Source organism: Rhineura floridana, chromosome 1 (genome assembly GCF_030035675.1).
Source record: "Rhineura floridana isolate rRhiFlo1 chromosome 1, rRhiFlo1.hap2, whole genome shotgun sequence".
NCBI classification, from domain to species: Eukaryota; Metazoa; Chordata; class Lepidosauria; order Squamata; family Rhineuridae; genus Rhineura; species Rhineura floridana.
Genome location: NC_084480.1, coordinates 146704872 through 146720848, shown reverse-complemented (window position 1 = coordinate 146720848; position 15977 = coordinate 146704872). Strand labels below are relative to the sequence as shown.

The 15977-nt window shown below is 42.4% G+C and overlaps 1 protein-coding gene across 3 annotated transcripts in view; it reads right to left on the bottom strand.

The window, feature by feature from the left end:
- RBPMS (RNA binding protein, mRNA processing factor) overlaps positions 1-15977 on the bottom strand; it is a 107762-nt gene that overhangs the window by 25086 nt on the left and 66699 nt on the right. For 2 of the 3 annotated variants that reach the window (XM_061635617.1, XM_061635609.1), the window contains exons 5-6: positions 14276-14429; positions 6946-7076 (exon numbers count right to left, since the gene is read on the bottom strand). In XM_061635617.1, coding sequence (XP_061491601.1) covers positions 6946-7076; positions 14276-14429 — 285 coding nt within the window. The remainder of the gene's footprint in view (positions 1-6945; positions 7077-14275; positions 14430-15977) is intronic. The other variant, XR_009763988.1, reaches the window with a different exon arrangement.

Here is a 15977-nt window from a genome sequence, read left to right as displayed (position 1 = left end):
AGAGTTGTCATGTATTCATGAGGGCCTTCCTTATGGCCCACCATTTACTAGCTGTCCCATCATTTGTCAACAGTTTCTACAGCTGAGAACCACATACAAATGTTTTGGGGGTTAACTGGTACCATGGATGAGAATGTGGGTTGCCAGTGGGGATGGACGTGGCTGTAATCAGCACGGATTTTGCGGTTGCAGCTGCAAATCTGCAAGAATTTATTCTTTTGAACTTCCCCCCATATTTTACATTGAGTTAATGCCGCCAAAAAACCACGTGGAACACTGTGATGATTCACGTTAGCTACCTAAAAATTATGCAATGTTTTCCCCACTGCCAAAAAGACAAGGAGAACACTGTGATCATTCATGTAAGCTACCTAAAAATTACGTGATGTTTCCCACCGCCAAAAAAACCACGTCAAATACTGTCATCATTCACATAAGTATCTACATTGAAAGCTACGATATTTTGGCAACAAAAAACAAAGTGTAGATTGAATAATCCAAAAACATGCACAACAAATCAAATCGGCAAATGTGAGAGCAAGCAGGAACAAAAAAAGGGCAGATTGGGATCAAACAACGGACTATCAGAATGCAGGCAGATCAGAACCATGCAGCGAATCCCATCCTTATATGCCAGTGGCTACCACATTCAGGATGCCAACTACTGCTAATCCAGGCACGTCAGAAGGATTAGCATAGCCAACATTGCCATTGTTGTGCCCAAGGTTCTTAAACCTTTTAAATATAAAGTACCTCTTCTTTGAGTTTAATGCTCTCATCTTAGGTCAGATGCGCTAAAGCAGATTAAGACTCAAGTAGCTTGGAGCACTAGGAGACAAACTCAGCACACTTTTAAGACGGAAATTTCCAGCACTTGGATTAGAGACACGTGGCCTGCCCAATCTGACATCAACCATCTATCACGGCCCAATTGCTCTTGAACGGGCAACTGCTGCATCTTTTCCAAATTTGAATGGCCTTGGCTTAGTCCTAGAAATATATAATGAGCTTCAAGTATGGGCAGATTGTGCATTTTATCTACAAAAACCTACTTGGCCTATACGTATTGGCACATGGAGTGGAGAAGCCAGTTCACAATTAGAAGACTTCCTGCTATCCTATTTTGTGCAAATTCCCACATAATATGACCTTCTAGAACAATATTTTACAATACCGACATCATCTTTAGTATACTATCACTGAGTTACTGCATGTCACACCTGAAGTGTATATAGAGTATGCACCACAATAATAACAGTTGGGATAGGGACTATCACGGTGCATCACAGAGCATCTTCAATGTCAAGAGTTCTTTCACATGCTAGTGTTGGAGGAGAAAGCATTTGCACCCTTATCAGGCCCTTCATATGGAAAGCCATATATTTCCCAGCCTCGATCCCCAATTGTCAAGTAGGAACAGCAGTGACATATCACACAACATTTAGTAAGGATGCATAAGAAAAAGCATATAAGGCCTTTTTAGTTGTGGCACCCTGAGATTGGAAGGCTACCCTGTACTGAGCTGGATGCCTTTTCAGTGCCCATAAAATGTTTTTATTTGCTGAAGCCTTCATGAAGCTTTCATATTTTTGGTTTTAATTTTGCACTATTTTCATTTGGTCCTTGCACTTTAATGTTTTTTAAAAAGCGTATGCTGTTCTGGGAGTTCTGGTGGACTGAAGAGCAGGCTATCCAGATATGATGGTGCTGTATGAAACAGAGTTTGGAATGGCGTCACAGAAAATGAGGTGTGGCTAAAAAATAAGATGACAAAATAAATGGAAGCATGAACATATCCAATGTTATGTTGTACTTTGGATTTTATTATTCTGGTTTTACCTCTATGAAAAAATCTTAGTAAGTGAAACGTGTCCACAATATGTTCTTTTATATCTACCAGCAACATGCAAATTATGTTACAACGTATTTCTGGCTTAGCCCTTAGTGCGGATTCTGTTTCATACCCAGGCCAGGTCTAAGCACAAAGACAGCACAGATGTTAATGCATCTTCCATTTGATGTGTTTTACGCCAAGCAGCCAATGTCTTGGATGGAAGCCTAACAGTAAAAAGCTACAGTGCTAACCTGTTCATCACAAGAGGGTGACGTTAGCATGTAGATGACCTGCAGGTACCTGGTAAAATTTACAGGAAAAAAGTGTGTTGGGTGTTAAAACTGCTGACTACCCAGGATGTGAAAACTCCTCCCCTCCCAAGGAATCCCACCCTCCTATTCTCATAGGCAGGAACACACACAGCTAGAATCTTGTCATCAGTATGAACCTGTGGTGAAGGAAAATCACAGCCCAAGTACCCTAATATGCCTGATACGTGTTTTTAAATTTGTATACTTGTTTTTAATGTTTTTAATTGTAAACCGCCCAGAGAGCTTCGGCTATGGGGCGGTATACAAATGTAAATAATAATAATAATAAAAATCAGAAGCATACTCCTCCGTATCTGGATAATGAGTGCAAGGTATGATCTGGAGTAGTTGTTTCTCTGCCTAGAGATTGTGGCTTAGGGACCTGGGGTCCATGCATGCACATGAAATAAGGGGGAAATGCAAGAGGGGAAGAATAAAAAGAGAACTGGACTGGAAAGTGGTAAGCTTGGGATGAAGCTAGCCTTCAAAAAGTGAATACTTCCAGGAAGATGAAACAAACGAAACAAGAAAAAGGCAAGAAAGCAGCACGGCAATCCCCAATAAAAATACAATGGATGTTACAAAGAGCTACAGAAATCACTAAAGGAATCAATATAGGCATATAAAGGTTTTGCAGCCCTTCCAACGTAATGCTAGGGTTCTGCAATACATCACAGAGAGCCTTTTGTTTTATGCAAGGATGACGCAAAGAAGGGTCTGCCTTTTAAATCCCTACTTGGCATCCATGACACCCAACCAGCATTCCATCACTGCGCAGTCTGTGCCACAGGCCTCCTCCCTTGTGTCAGTCTGAAAGTTTAGCCATCCTGCCCTTACCCATCCCTACTGCTAACAGCAGCAGCAAGGCAGCTGTCCCTGCCCCAAAGATTTAATGGGCAACTCTTTCAGAGAAGCTCACTGCAGGGTTCATCTAAACTTGCAAGATGTACTGAGCGGTACGGGAGCGCTCAAGCAAGCAGCAGTTCAGGCCAGACATACTCCTCAGCGATTACTGCCATCCATATTTAATTACTTCCCCCCCCCCCCGTTTGTTAATTTTTAACTAGAGTACGCCAGCTCTCGGGGCCATTAGGAATCTCAGGCAGCACGGTTCAGTGAGCAGAAAAAGTGCTTGTGACAGAACATACATTACTTAGCATTCCTGCCTCCCACTTTGCCAGAGGGGTGTGGAGCTTTGGGGGATTATTTTCAGCCTGGTGCTTGCGGTCCACCCCACTGTAAGTCGTGAATAAAAGGTAGTGTTCCATCTGAAGCTAATTTTCCTTTTCCTCCATATCAAAAACTGTTTTCTTCAAGCTCTGGTTATGTTCTTATTTATTCTTTCCCAAGTTTTCAGGCTGTAAATTTTGTTTCTTTTAAGAGGAGGAAAGCCATGGCTTGGCAATGTTTCATTTGCTCAAGAATCCCATCATGATCCATTCTCCATGTTCAGCTCTGTATGTTACATTATCACAACCCGGCCAGAAAATTTTAAAGAATACACACCATTTTGTCCTCTGCGACACCTGTGGCCACTGACACCAATCCTGAAAATGATGGTTTTACCTCTTGCCACTTCTGGCCCATCCAGCTTAAATGGGAACCTGACCTCTCTAATGCGTGCAATTAATACAATGCCAACTTCATTGTTTGCATATTGTAGGTCAGCTGTTCTTACAAACGATGGTGCAAGGACCACCAGAAGAATCCCAACGCTCTTCTAGATGGTTGCCTCTTCAGCAACACTGTGACTATCAAAAATAAAAAGGATGATAACTTGGAACCAAGAAGAGAGAATCAGGTTTCGGATTGGAAAGCATTTAGGAAAAGGACATTTCAGGCATCATGTCTTCCACAAGATATCTATTAAAGTGTGAAAGTGCAGTGATCTAGGAGGAACTAAAAAAACCAGAATGACAGTCCTCAACTTCAGGTGTTTTATTACTGCTGTAAGAATTTACACACACAAACACACACCTGGTTATCTATAGTTTCATGTGCCTAACAGCAAAGGATTTGCCTTTGAAACTAAGCCCTTCCCTACAGGCCTTAGTTCAAGCCCACTGCTCCAGAGCTACCTCCAGAAACCACAGTCCCCTAGTCCCCACACACCACTGCAACTAAGCTTATTTGTCACTAAAATAACACACATTCTTCCCCAGTGAACCCCTGCCTTCACTTTTCTCCCCTTCCACTGTTGTTTTCTTGAGTCAATTTACAGATTGCAAGCTTTCTTGGTAGCGACCTGCGCTTTTGAACTCTTGTAGGATGATCTGATTTAGTCACAGAAAATATTCACGGAAGACAGAAAATTGCCAGGAGACATTCTATTCAAAAGGTTTAAAATCACAGGCATAAATGCTCTGTGGTCTCAGAGTATACAAAACATTTCACATAAATTATCTTCTTGTAATCCTTACAACAATTCTATATAGATATGGCCAGAATATGCACATGACACCACCAGACAATCACGTGGTTCATTAGCACAGGCCAGCCTGGCAAAACCTCTACTCCTAGGCTTCTAAGTTATTGCATATTTCCTTTTGAGAGCTCAGATCAGCTTATGATGGCCTCCCACTCAGGCCACAGTTTCAGTATTATAGCCTTGGGTGCTTTCAGACTGTTTGACAATGATGAACCTTGGATGAATTATGCTCTGGATAAAGGAAGCACCAGTTGATATTTTCATGCTTGCCAATACAGAAAGAGATCTTAATTATGGCGTGGATAGACATAAAATGCAAAGGTCCATGAATCCAGGTGCCACAGAAGACAGAAATCTCATCAAACTGTAAGTACTAGGAATGGATCATAACTCTTGAGACCAGAAGAAACAAAGCACCTAGACTGGATATAGGGAATGAGGTATTTACTTGAGATCTCTGTTTCAAAACTGCATTTCATCTCAGCATGACAAGCTGCTCCCTGGAAACTATCCCAGTAGTTATATTATTCTCAATTCCCACTAAATTAGCTAAGCATCTCAATACTACAATTCAAAGCTGTTGGATTACAGGTGGGAAAATGGATCTCCTTACATGCACTCACAGACAAACTTTCAACTGACCCATATACCACCACTATAACATGTCTGATCCATGTGTCAATTGATCATGTGTTACATTTTTCCCCAGTTATGCAAATATACAACTGGTTCCAGCATTTGCTTGCTTGCTTGCATAAATAAGTAAATAAATGGGGTTTCTGAATTGCTCTGCAATAGCTAGATAATTTACTGAAGTATACATGCAATCCCCTCAACGGGATATTACAAAAATTGGCTTACCAAGTGGGAAGAAGGTTTTTCTTCTAGATTTCTGATTGGTGTAGCCGTGCAATGAACTTCTAACCACTTGGTACAGTAACTTATTTACAAATGTATACTGTGCAAAACAAGCCCTATCAGGCTCTTCAAGCGGCAGTGAAATCACTGCTTCAATGCACACAGAACAATACATAGCAACAAGAGATTCTAAAACAAACAAATCAGATCAAACCTGCAGAGAAACAAAAGCCATTCTTCCTCCAACTCCAGAAAAACCAAAAGGGCCACCCAAATAGGAAGACCTCAACAAGTTTTCTAAATGCTGAGAGAGAAAGACGTGTCAGCCAGGTAGGCCTCCCAGGGAAGATATTAAATCTTACTGCCATTGCCCATGCCTCCACTACCAAGGTTCACAGAGCAAGATGACCTACATGTTTCCCTCTCAGATCTTAAGAGCTTTAAAAAGGTCAATACCAGCATTCTTGATATGGGCCACAGACTGACAACCAATGTGGCTCCTTAGGTTTAACAGCCTCACTTTCTGGACAAAAGCCTATCTGCTGCATTCTGGGCCAGCTGTAACTTTCAGTCATTTACCAAATGGCACCCCATGGCAGATTTCTTCAAGGTGGCCAGGTCTCTATGCCCTACAAAACAGAACAGGTGGTGCACACAGAGTTGGAAGAAGGCACTCCTTGCCACCACTGTCCTCTGAGAATCAAATAGCAAAAGTAAGATGAAAGGGAACAAGCTACAAACCCGCTCTTTCAGCTGCAGTGTGACCCAAATCTCAAGACAGGCTGAAGACCCAACAGGCCCACTGCCAACATCTCATATTATCTGGATTAAGTGCCAGCTCATTAGCTCTTATGTAGTCCCACCACCACAACTCACTGGGAACTAAGAATAATTCAGGCAACTGGCTTAGCAGTACGTTTTCACTTGGTAAATGGCTAGCAGTATTTACCTCATTGCAGCTCAGAATGCACATGAAGCAGCCACCCATGGTACAGTTCCCCATGGCTCCCCTCCTAGAGCATTTCAGGCTTTGCTTGTGTCCTCCTATAGAATATTGTTTTGTTGACCTCTCTTTTCTCTGGCTTCAAGAACACACGTGCCCACAAACAACACTCTTGCACACCTTGCCCTTATCCATCTGAAAATCGTTTAGCCTTGGAATGTCAAAGCAAAAAATGTTGCAAAGGCAAGCCCGGGAAGCAGAGTCCATATATACAAGGGGGTATATATGTGCACAAAGACCCAGCAGATTTCTCTGATTGCCTCATGTGAATGGAAGTGAAATTACTCAAGAAGAGAAAGGTGTTTAGGGTCCTATCAGGCAGTGTGGTGCTCTCATTTTTCCTAAGTCTGTTCCCCAGTAGTCCCAGGAGGAGGTGTCCGCTTGATCGAGGAGTGATCATTAATTTCTCTCTGGTGTGCCTGTTAGCCAGACAGGTGTTAGTCGTATGGTGTGCACTGGAGAGGATCAGGTGATAACGTGGGTGAAGGTGTGACTGATTGGTATAAATTACCTGGGCATGCAATGAAGCAGGGTAGGTGAAAGCAGGCGGAGGTAGAGCAGGTGCTAACTCCGCTGGGTAGAGAGGGTACGGCGCCCACACTTCAGGGCTACTGGGGTAAAGTGCAGGCACTGTGAGCTCATCTGCAAGAGAAGAATAAGGAAAGTTCATGGTTATAAAAACAGCAAATGCAGAAAACTAAAAGGCAAACACAAGAGGACCTTCTTCAAAGCCAAGTTAAGATGGTCCCTTCGACTCACTCCACCATTTCATTAGAAAACAAAATCAGAAGAGTACAAAAATTCAGCTCTGAAGTAGAGTAAGAAAGCAAAGGTTTACAACTTACATTAAAGAACAGGGTGATTTTCCAAAAAGGAAACCGGGGGGGGGGGAAGCAGTCTACAGCAGTTGTTAAGTGTATGAAAGTGAGCCACCAACAGTCCTCTGATAAAAGAACTAATACAGATTCTGCATGAGTGTACACAGCTGAAAACAAACAGTATTTCAGGTTTCAATGTGGGAGGGATGGGAGGAAAAAGTCCACAGCAAAGCTCAAAGCTCTCAACTTTGTTGTATGAAATTGGAAAAAATACCCAACATATTTTAAAAATAGTTCTTGGGGTTATTACATAATAGCCAGTTATATACATGCTCCTAAAGAAAAATTAAATACGGTTGAGAATTAGGGAGGGGTTATTTGTCCTCCCAAAATAATACCCTGATAAACAAGGTTGTGAAGCCTGTCCCTATTTAGGCTGCATTCCACCTGCCAAAGCAACCCACATTCCTCATATGCATCACTACCCTCTGTCACTGGACAATGAATCTGCACCTTCAGCTGTCACTGGGTGGGACACACAACTCAAGAGCCACTGAGAGACATAACCAGCCTGGATGCTACCTCACCTCATTGAAGCACGCAGCCTAGAACATTCCCCAGGAGCCTCTGTAACACAGAAGTGTTCTCTGACAGATCTGCAGGGCGTTACCTGGCAGGCATGTTCATGTGGCAAGAACTCCCCTGGGGGGAATGATTAAACTACTGGTCTAGAATATCTGACGGGTACTGAATTTTCCCCAACTTCTTCTGGTTACTCCCAGGCTGGCCTAACAGTTAGCTGGGAGGGTTATGTAAGCTTTCCAGGGTGGTTTAACCAGGTCTGGCCACTGTGTTGATGATCACGGCCAGCAAACCTGCAGCCTCCGCTGCAGAGAGCCAACTGCTTTCCCAAGCTCCTCACCCGACTTGCGCCCCTGGCACCTCAGCCTTCAGTCCCAGCTTCCAATCCCTTGCAGAAATAGCAAGCTGTGACAACAGTTCTCAAGACTGACAATTCTGTTTCAATCAAAGTGGCAAAAATTCCAGGGCTTCCCAGTAGTAGCCACAAACTGAGTTCGCACATAGAGGTTCGGGAGGTATTGAGTTAGTTTATTTATTTATTACATTTATATACTGCCCCATAGCCGAAGCTCTCTGGGCGGTTTACAGCAATTAAAAACATATATACACATTTTAAAACACAAAAAACAATTTGAAAACACAATTTTAAAAAATTTAAAAACAATTTAAAACCACAGTTGGTGCCGCTGGAAGAATACGACCCATGAAACCTTTTTAAGCACACATGTTCTCCTTGTTTCACTACCTTTGGGAGTGCAGGACAAAGAGGGAAGGGCCTTCTCAGTAGTGACACCCAGATTGTGGAACTCCTTCCTTAAAGAAAGCCCCCCTCTCTTTTGAGTTTTAGGAAGGCAGCAAAGACTTTAATTTCACTGTTCTTTTATACCTGTTTTGAGCTTTTAGCCTCCTTCTGTGACACTCTGTTCTTAAACTGATCCTGTTGGTCTATGCTCCTCTCTTGCTGCTGTTTTAATTATGTGATTGTAGTGCAGTATGTGTTATTATTTTCTGTTATTTTTAATTTGTATTTCTGAGTTTTAATCTGGAAGCCCACCACAAGAGCTAAAGAATGGGGTAGAAATTTCCCAATATAGATAAGTAGCGTGCCTACTAATATACCATTAAAATGATCATATGAAGAAAAATTAGAATTTTGTAAAACCACAGTGGAAGCATTTCTTGAAGGGCAGTATAAAAATCAATTAAATACAAGCAATCCATCCTAAATGGTGACTTTCCATACCTACCAAGGAATACTTGTTACATCAAGTCATCTGCAAATTTACCCTTCATATTTTGCAAAGGATTCTGAGGCATGTTCTATGGTCTATCTCAAGTTTATCTGGGGCACCAGACAGGTGCTGTGCGCAAGACAGGTGCTGTGCGCAAGACAGGTGCTGTGCCAGGCTTGCTCTATCCATAGGTATTTATTTATTGCACATTGCTCATAATTTATTACAGATCCCACCCCCCTGCAACTTTCAGCCTGCAAGTGGCGTCCCCATCACAATTTATATTCTGCTTTTCCTCCAAGGACCTCCAAGCAGTGTTAACAAGGGTGTGTTCCTTTATCCTTAACAACCCTTTGAGATAAGATGGGCAACTCTCTCTCAAACTAAGGCCATACATAAAGTTTGTGGAGGGGGAGACAGAGATACGAACCCCGATTTCTCCATCACTGAGGATAAAATTATCAGTAGCTACGATGCCATATATTACCTCTAGCAGCAAAGACAGCATGTCTATGGTTATCAGTTGCTGGGGATCACAAGTGGGAGTGGCTAATGCCATGCTTTGTGGGATCCCAATAGGCGCCTCATTGACCACTGTGGGAAATGAGATGCTGGACTAGACAGACCTTTGTCAGGCTCTTCTTTTTTGGCTTAATTCATACCAAACACCCATCAACCATATCACACAACCCTTGCCTTCCCTTTCTCCTCACATTCGTGACTTTGGATTTTCTAATTCTGTTACTAAAGTAAGACAGAAAATGTTGGTTAATGCCCAGATTCATCACTATGATCATATTATCAGCCACCAGAGGTTCCTGTTTTAAAAATTCCACATTGTGTCCCATCCTGCAAGCCAGAAAATTTGATAGTTTACCTGCATTATTCAATCAATTCTAAAGATTCTCTGTGGAATTGGATAGCCCAGAAAACTCCTAGTGTGAGCATGAGCAACAAACTTCAATAGCTAGTTTAGCATTACACTTAACCAGGGAGTTGTTTCACTTCAAACCACAATGTGAAGCCCAGGTTGGTCTTGGCCTATCAAACATGGTTTGTTTGAGCAAAACACCACCATTACCCTGGTTCACAGGATAATTTGTTGCTGCTGCCCATACTAGGTGAAAAGTTTAACAGAAGCCACATGCATGTTCTGCATGGTAAACCACTAAGGATGGTTTGCCATGATGTATGAACAGAGACATTTTTTATTTATTAGATTATAAAACAGTTATATACTAAAATTATTTATGCTACCCTTCCATTTGGCCTTTTTGGATGGAAGAGGGACAATAAGTGTTGGATTTGCATTGGCAAGTAATGCAAACCATTTGAGAACGTAAACAGTGATGCTGTGTGTTTGCTTTACTATACGCTTCGAAAAATCAAAAATCAAGCTATTACCAAAAAAAAGAATTTGACACATGAATGTAAGATGAACTGGTTCAGCCACATACAATATTCATGGAAGGCAGAAAATTGCCAGGAGACATCCCACTCAAAAGATTTAAAACTACAATGCTGAGTGCCTCAGAGTATACAAAACGTTTCACATAAATTATCTTTGCAACAACCTTATGCAGAATATGGCCAGAATTACTATCCCAACACTTCAGATGTAGGGCTGGGATTGAGAGAGAGGCACTAAGGCCTCTTAGGGAATTCACGGCAGAGCCAAGATTTGAACTAGGGACTTCCTAATTCAGAGCTCAGTCTCAGCCACCGCACATTTTGCTCCCTCGATCTGCCATTTTAAGAATGTGGGGGAGGGAGCATGGCACACTTAAAATAAAATAGTTTATAGGATACTGAAGGTTATCTTCTACCCTTTTGCTTTTGCAGCAGTTCCTAAGACCTCATGTACACCAGCATATCAGGGGTCCAAGCACCTTATGGGGGGTTACAATACAAACACAATTCTTCTCCTTCCTGTGCCCTGACACCACACACCAGGGCTTCCTATCCAGGGCTTCTCCCTACCTCCACTACTCACCTGTCTCTGATGAGTAGAGATAAATCCAGGCCAGGCAGAATTGCTACTCATAATGTCAGCTTTACCCTCGCCTTGTAAATAAAGGTGCTGTGACCTATTGAACATTTTGGTTGCCCTTTTCCACACCTTTCCCAACTCTTATAATTCCCTTTTTGGTAGGGTAACTGAACTGTACACCACATTTCAAATGCAATCCCGCCGTAATGGCAATTATGATATAGGCAGCGTTTGTTTTCAGTCTTATAATCCCTTGCATGGAGCCTGCCTTTTTCACAAGCATCAGCACACACTGGAGCTGACATTTCCATTGAGCTACCCGCTGAGCCCCAAAGATCTGTTCCCTAGTGAGCAATTGACAGGTTAAGACTCCACCCTTCTGTATGTGAAGTTAGTGTGCAAAGCTCCTAACAACCTGCTCCGAGTGTCACGCTGGTGCACATGAGCGCAGCTTTCTAACTTCTCTGAGAGCTGGTAAACATACAGCTCTTCTTAATCTATTGGATAGCGAGGGGGAAAGATGCATCTCAATCTTTAATTAGCTTAATCTCAAACCTATTTAGGTTTCTGAGCTAGAAGTGGTTTAGTCCATATCCATTTCTTTCCAATACAGCTAGACCAGCCTTCATTATAAACCCAACATCACGCTGGGCCTCTTTTGGTAGAACCCCAAACACACTCTGGCTGGGGTGCCACTGCCAAACAAAGCCCCCAGAAAATAATCCGCTGGTGCCACACTTGTCAGGCAGAACTAGCTGGTTATTTTCCCTTCGCTCCCACACAAGGGCAGCCGGAGGAAGCAACAAGAGAAGCTGATCCTCTGCTAGGGCTGCCTTGACAACAGCGACCCAAGAGTAGGGCAGGCAAGGGTCAGCCTGTGGCTGCTCCTCCTACCTAACAGGACTGGCTATGACCAAGTGACTGATCCTCCTCGCTGTCACAGCTTCAACATTCACTGATGGGTGAATGAGCCCCAAGTACGAGGGGAAGCAGGCATTGCATCAGGGAAGGCTGGAAGCCCACTGATTGGAGCTGGCTCTATTTCACTGCACTTTCCTCAGGTTTAGAGAAATCTTCTCCTCCCACCTTTCCAAAGCACAATAGCAGAACACATTCAAGAAAAGCCCCAAGAGTTACATCTCCGCGAAGCTGACAGAGACGCATTTTAATTGCAGCAGAGATTAAGTGTTTGTCCTGTTGATTTTAAAGTAAGATAAACAGTAAGAAATTGGCAAGAGCTAATGCAAACAATGTTCCCTTCCGCCATTCATTCCTAAGGCTTGTGGTCATTCTTGAGGAAAGAGCAACAAGCCTATAAATACACACAGAACTCCCTAACCTCCCCCAATAAGTCAGGAGGAGTTTAGTAAGAATGCAATGCTAATGGATTTCTCCATGTATCCTGGTTCCCTCTTCTGGGAAGCTGCTCTGCCAGTACTTGCAACAATGCCCTTGCAATCCCACATATTCTTCAGCTCCCTTTGCCTCTGGCATTCATCCTGTCCCTGTTGTTGACATTGAGAATGTAAGCTCCTTGGGGGCAGGGACTGTAAAGTGTCATGTACATAGATGAAATACTATCAATGTTTCCCAGGCTTCCCAAGGGCAATTTCCCAACATGTAGGCAAAAGGGAAACAAAGGGTTCACACAGGCAAAACAGCACGCTTGCTCTGGAAAAGTCCCACTGGTTCTGCCACAAAATCAACACTTCACGATCAAGAAGCACATCCCATGTTATAATGTCATGCCGCGTGAATACTCTGGGAGACGGAAAGATAGCATAACTGAACCAGTATTACTTATGATGTGAATGCTTGTTTTCTTTCGCCCTACCACTGTCTCCAGTAAGAATGATTTTGCAGATTTTCCAAGTGCTAAACCTTGCAAAAACCTTGTTTGATTAGGAATAATACCGTGGCCAAAAAACAAACACAAAGCCTCTAAGTATATACATCATGAGCAAAGAACATTTTCTGACTCTGGCATTATAGAAAAAACAATTCACCACATCTCTGAGATACACTGGCCTGGTGCACATGTCACATCAAACCATAGTTTACAACAAACTATGGTTTAATGTGAATAAGCAGCTTGCTGGTGCTCAAAAGTTCCCACGGCACTCCTCTGCCTCTCCTACTGCTGCTATAACCCAGGCAGAGTCTGGCTTATGACGTTGTCCAAACCTGGGCTCATGATTTATTTCCTCCAAATCGGGGAATGCAATGGGATTCCCATTAGGCCATTTACCAGAAAATGGGAACATCACTGGGCTACACTGAATGCAACTCTGCTGCTGCTTGAAGGGGCAGTAAAGCTCTTCCTCCTGGTTAAAAAAGAAAGGTAGAAACCTTCTGCCCTCAACTGAAAAACAGATTTCAGACAAAAAAAGTTGCTGTTTTGCAATATGCATCACTTCTTTCATTAAAACTCATTTGCCATCTTGCTGCCCATTCACCCAGTTCTAAGATGCAATTGGGCTTCCAGAATCATCAATAATTTGCTGTCCATTTGCTCACTTCACTGATCACCCAGACTCCAGCTCATTCAGGAACAAATTAAATAGTTCCAGTCCCAGTTGAGATGCTTGGAGGATCCCACTGCTTAATTCCTTCCACAATGACAACCATCCATTAAATTTTACCCTCTGCTCCTTGTGTTTTTACCAGTTACTTTTCCATTAAGTGGATCTGTCCTCTTATTCCATGACTGCTAAGTGTTCTCAGGAGTTCAAGGCAAGGAATTTTATCAAAAGCTTTTTTGGAACATCAAATATGTGCTGTCTACCAGATCATCCCTCTGGAGGCCTTATTTCCAGCCTTTGAGCCTGGCTAGGGGGAAAACAACTTGGGGAAAAGAGGAAAACATTAGTTGGGGAGAAAGGGCTCAGAAAACACCCCTATCCATAGCTTTTGCACTGCTTGACGTTTTCCTCAATATCCATTTTATATTTGCTCGGTGTAACTCATGTTCTAAGACACAGATTGCTCCCATAAAATGCAGTTCAACCCTTAGAAATGCACTCTAAATATTATAGTGAATGTTCCCCAAAACTCAGAGCAGTACAACCTCTGATGAATAACTATGTTCCAACTCACACAGTTCAGGAGGGGTGGATCAGGCAAGTTTATATAGGAATTTGCAAATAACTCAAGCTTTCCTATCCAAGGCACATACCTTTGCTGACTCAATCACAGTGAAGCACACACAGACACACTTACATGACTCCCTGGTAATGAACTGAGGTAAAGTATTGGGGGTTGCAGGAGTGCTTGGATTTGGTGTTCCCACTAATTTGCTCTTGGCCATCTTCGTGTTGGCCTTGGCGAACTCTAGTCGGAGCGTCTGAGGGATTTCTGGGTCAAAGCGGATTCCCTTTTGCAGAAAGAAAAGAAAAAAAACAAGAGTCAGTTCTTTGTGCTGCAGAATAAAGGTAGGCAAGTTGCACAAATCATAATTGACAAGACTGCACACAGTGTCACAGCATCATACAAGACAAAGTAATCCAGAAAGATCAGGTCAGAAAGCAGCACCCAAGCATGGCACAGCAGGGCCCAGGAAGGATCCAGGGGAAACAAAGATGACAGGCAGCCACACTTGGCATGTAACTCCACAGTGTCCTCTAGTAAAAAAAAAAAACTTTTTAAAAAGCAAGAAAAGGGACCTCTGGCCTGCCAGCACCCAATAAGCTTACGGGGGAAAGGGGAAGAGGGGAAAGACCAGGGTATGCTCACACATGGTGCCAAGCCTACATAACATCCTCCTGAAAAATACAAACTAAAAGGAACTGCCTTAAATAGACAAACAACTGGATATGAGGGAATGTGTTCAAAGGCTCCACAGGACAATCTTCACCAATTAAAATGAACTGCTACTAAAGAAGTAGCAATTCCTGAGCTGAACCCACCACAGTTCAAGGAGGATTCAAACTAATGGATTCAGAGAAACTTTACAGGTATAGGTGGCCTAAGAAAGAAAGAAATAAATTAGGCATGTCAGCATACAAGAGATCTAGACCAACTGTCCTCCCTGTCTAAAAGGCTTACAAAAACAAATACACAGACATATATTCACTAATAGGCAAAAAAACTTGAGGTTTAAGAATGTACCTATAGCCCACAGATATTTCTATCCAACTTTAAAAAGCAGGGAAATTGGGCAGCTATAGTGAATGCACCAGGGGAGCAGGAGACCTGAACTCCTGTCTGAGATATTGGACTGCCCTACACATTTGTCAAAATGCAACACAATTTGGGTTGGTCTTTCACAGTCCAATCCACTTCCTGTGTAGCTTGGAAGACTTTGGTAACATGTGCCTCTCAGCATATGGTGAGTAGTGGCAACACCTGCCATCTCCAAACATGGAGAATTACATTTTTGTATGTTTGTTGGTGTTCTTACTTTGCTTCATTCTTGTGTTACTATTGTTTCTACAGAGAATCTAATCTAGAAAATTTATTTCTCTCATTATTCATCCTAGAAACCTGTGTCAAATTTATTTTTATTAATTTCAAAGCCTTTTTATTGGTCAGTGTCATATGATGGTGAAGACAGTCTTTTGTGTTTCATATTGGAGCTTATGTTCTATTTCAATTTTGGGTGCATTAACAGTTGAATCTGAAACTGACGTTTGATGAAAATCACACTGATTGCAGTAAGTTGCTCCTTCAGGAATGACTCCAGCTGTTGGAAAAAACAAACGTAGCCTGCCCAAGATGCATATTTTCAGCCTGCTATGTTTAAACCACTTCATTTAAGGCAAGGTGGGCACGGTCAATTAAAAGCATAGAGCACACCTAAAATATATTTCACCTCCCACTGTTTTTTCTTGTGCAAACTGAGACACTCTTCATGTCCACTAGAGACTATTCTGCAGAATAGTCAGTGCCATTATTCCATAATTATTTTGAGTTTTTTTAGTGT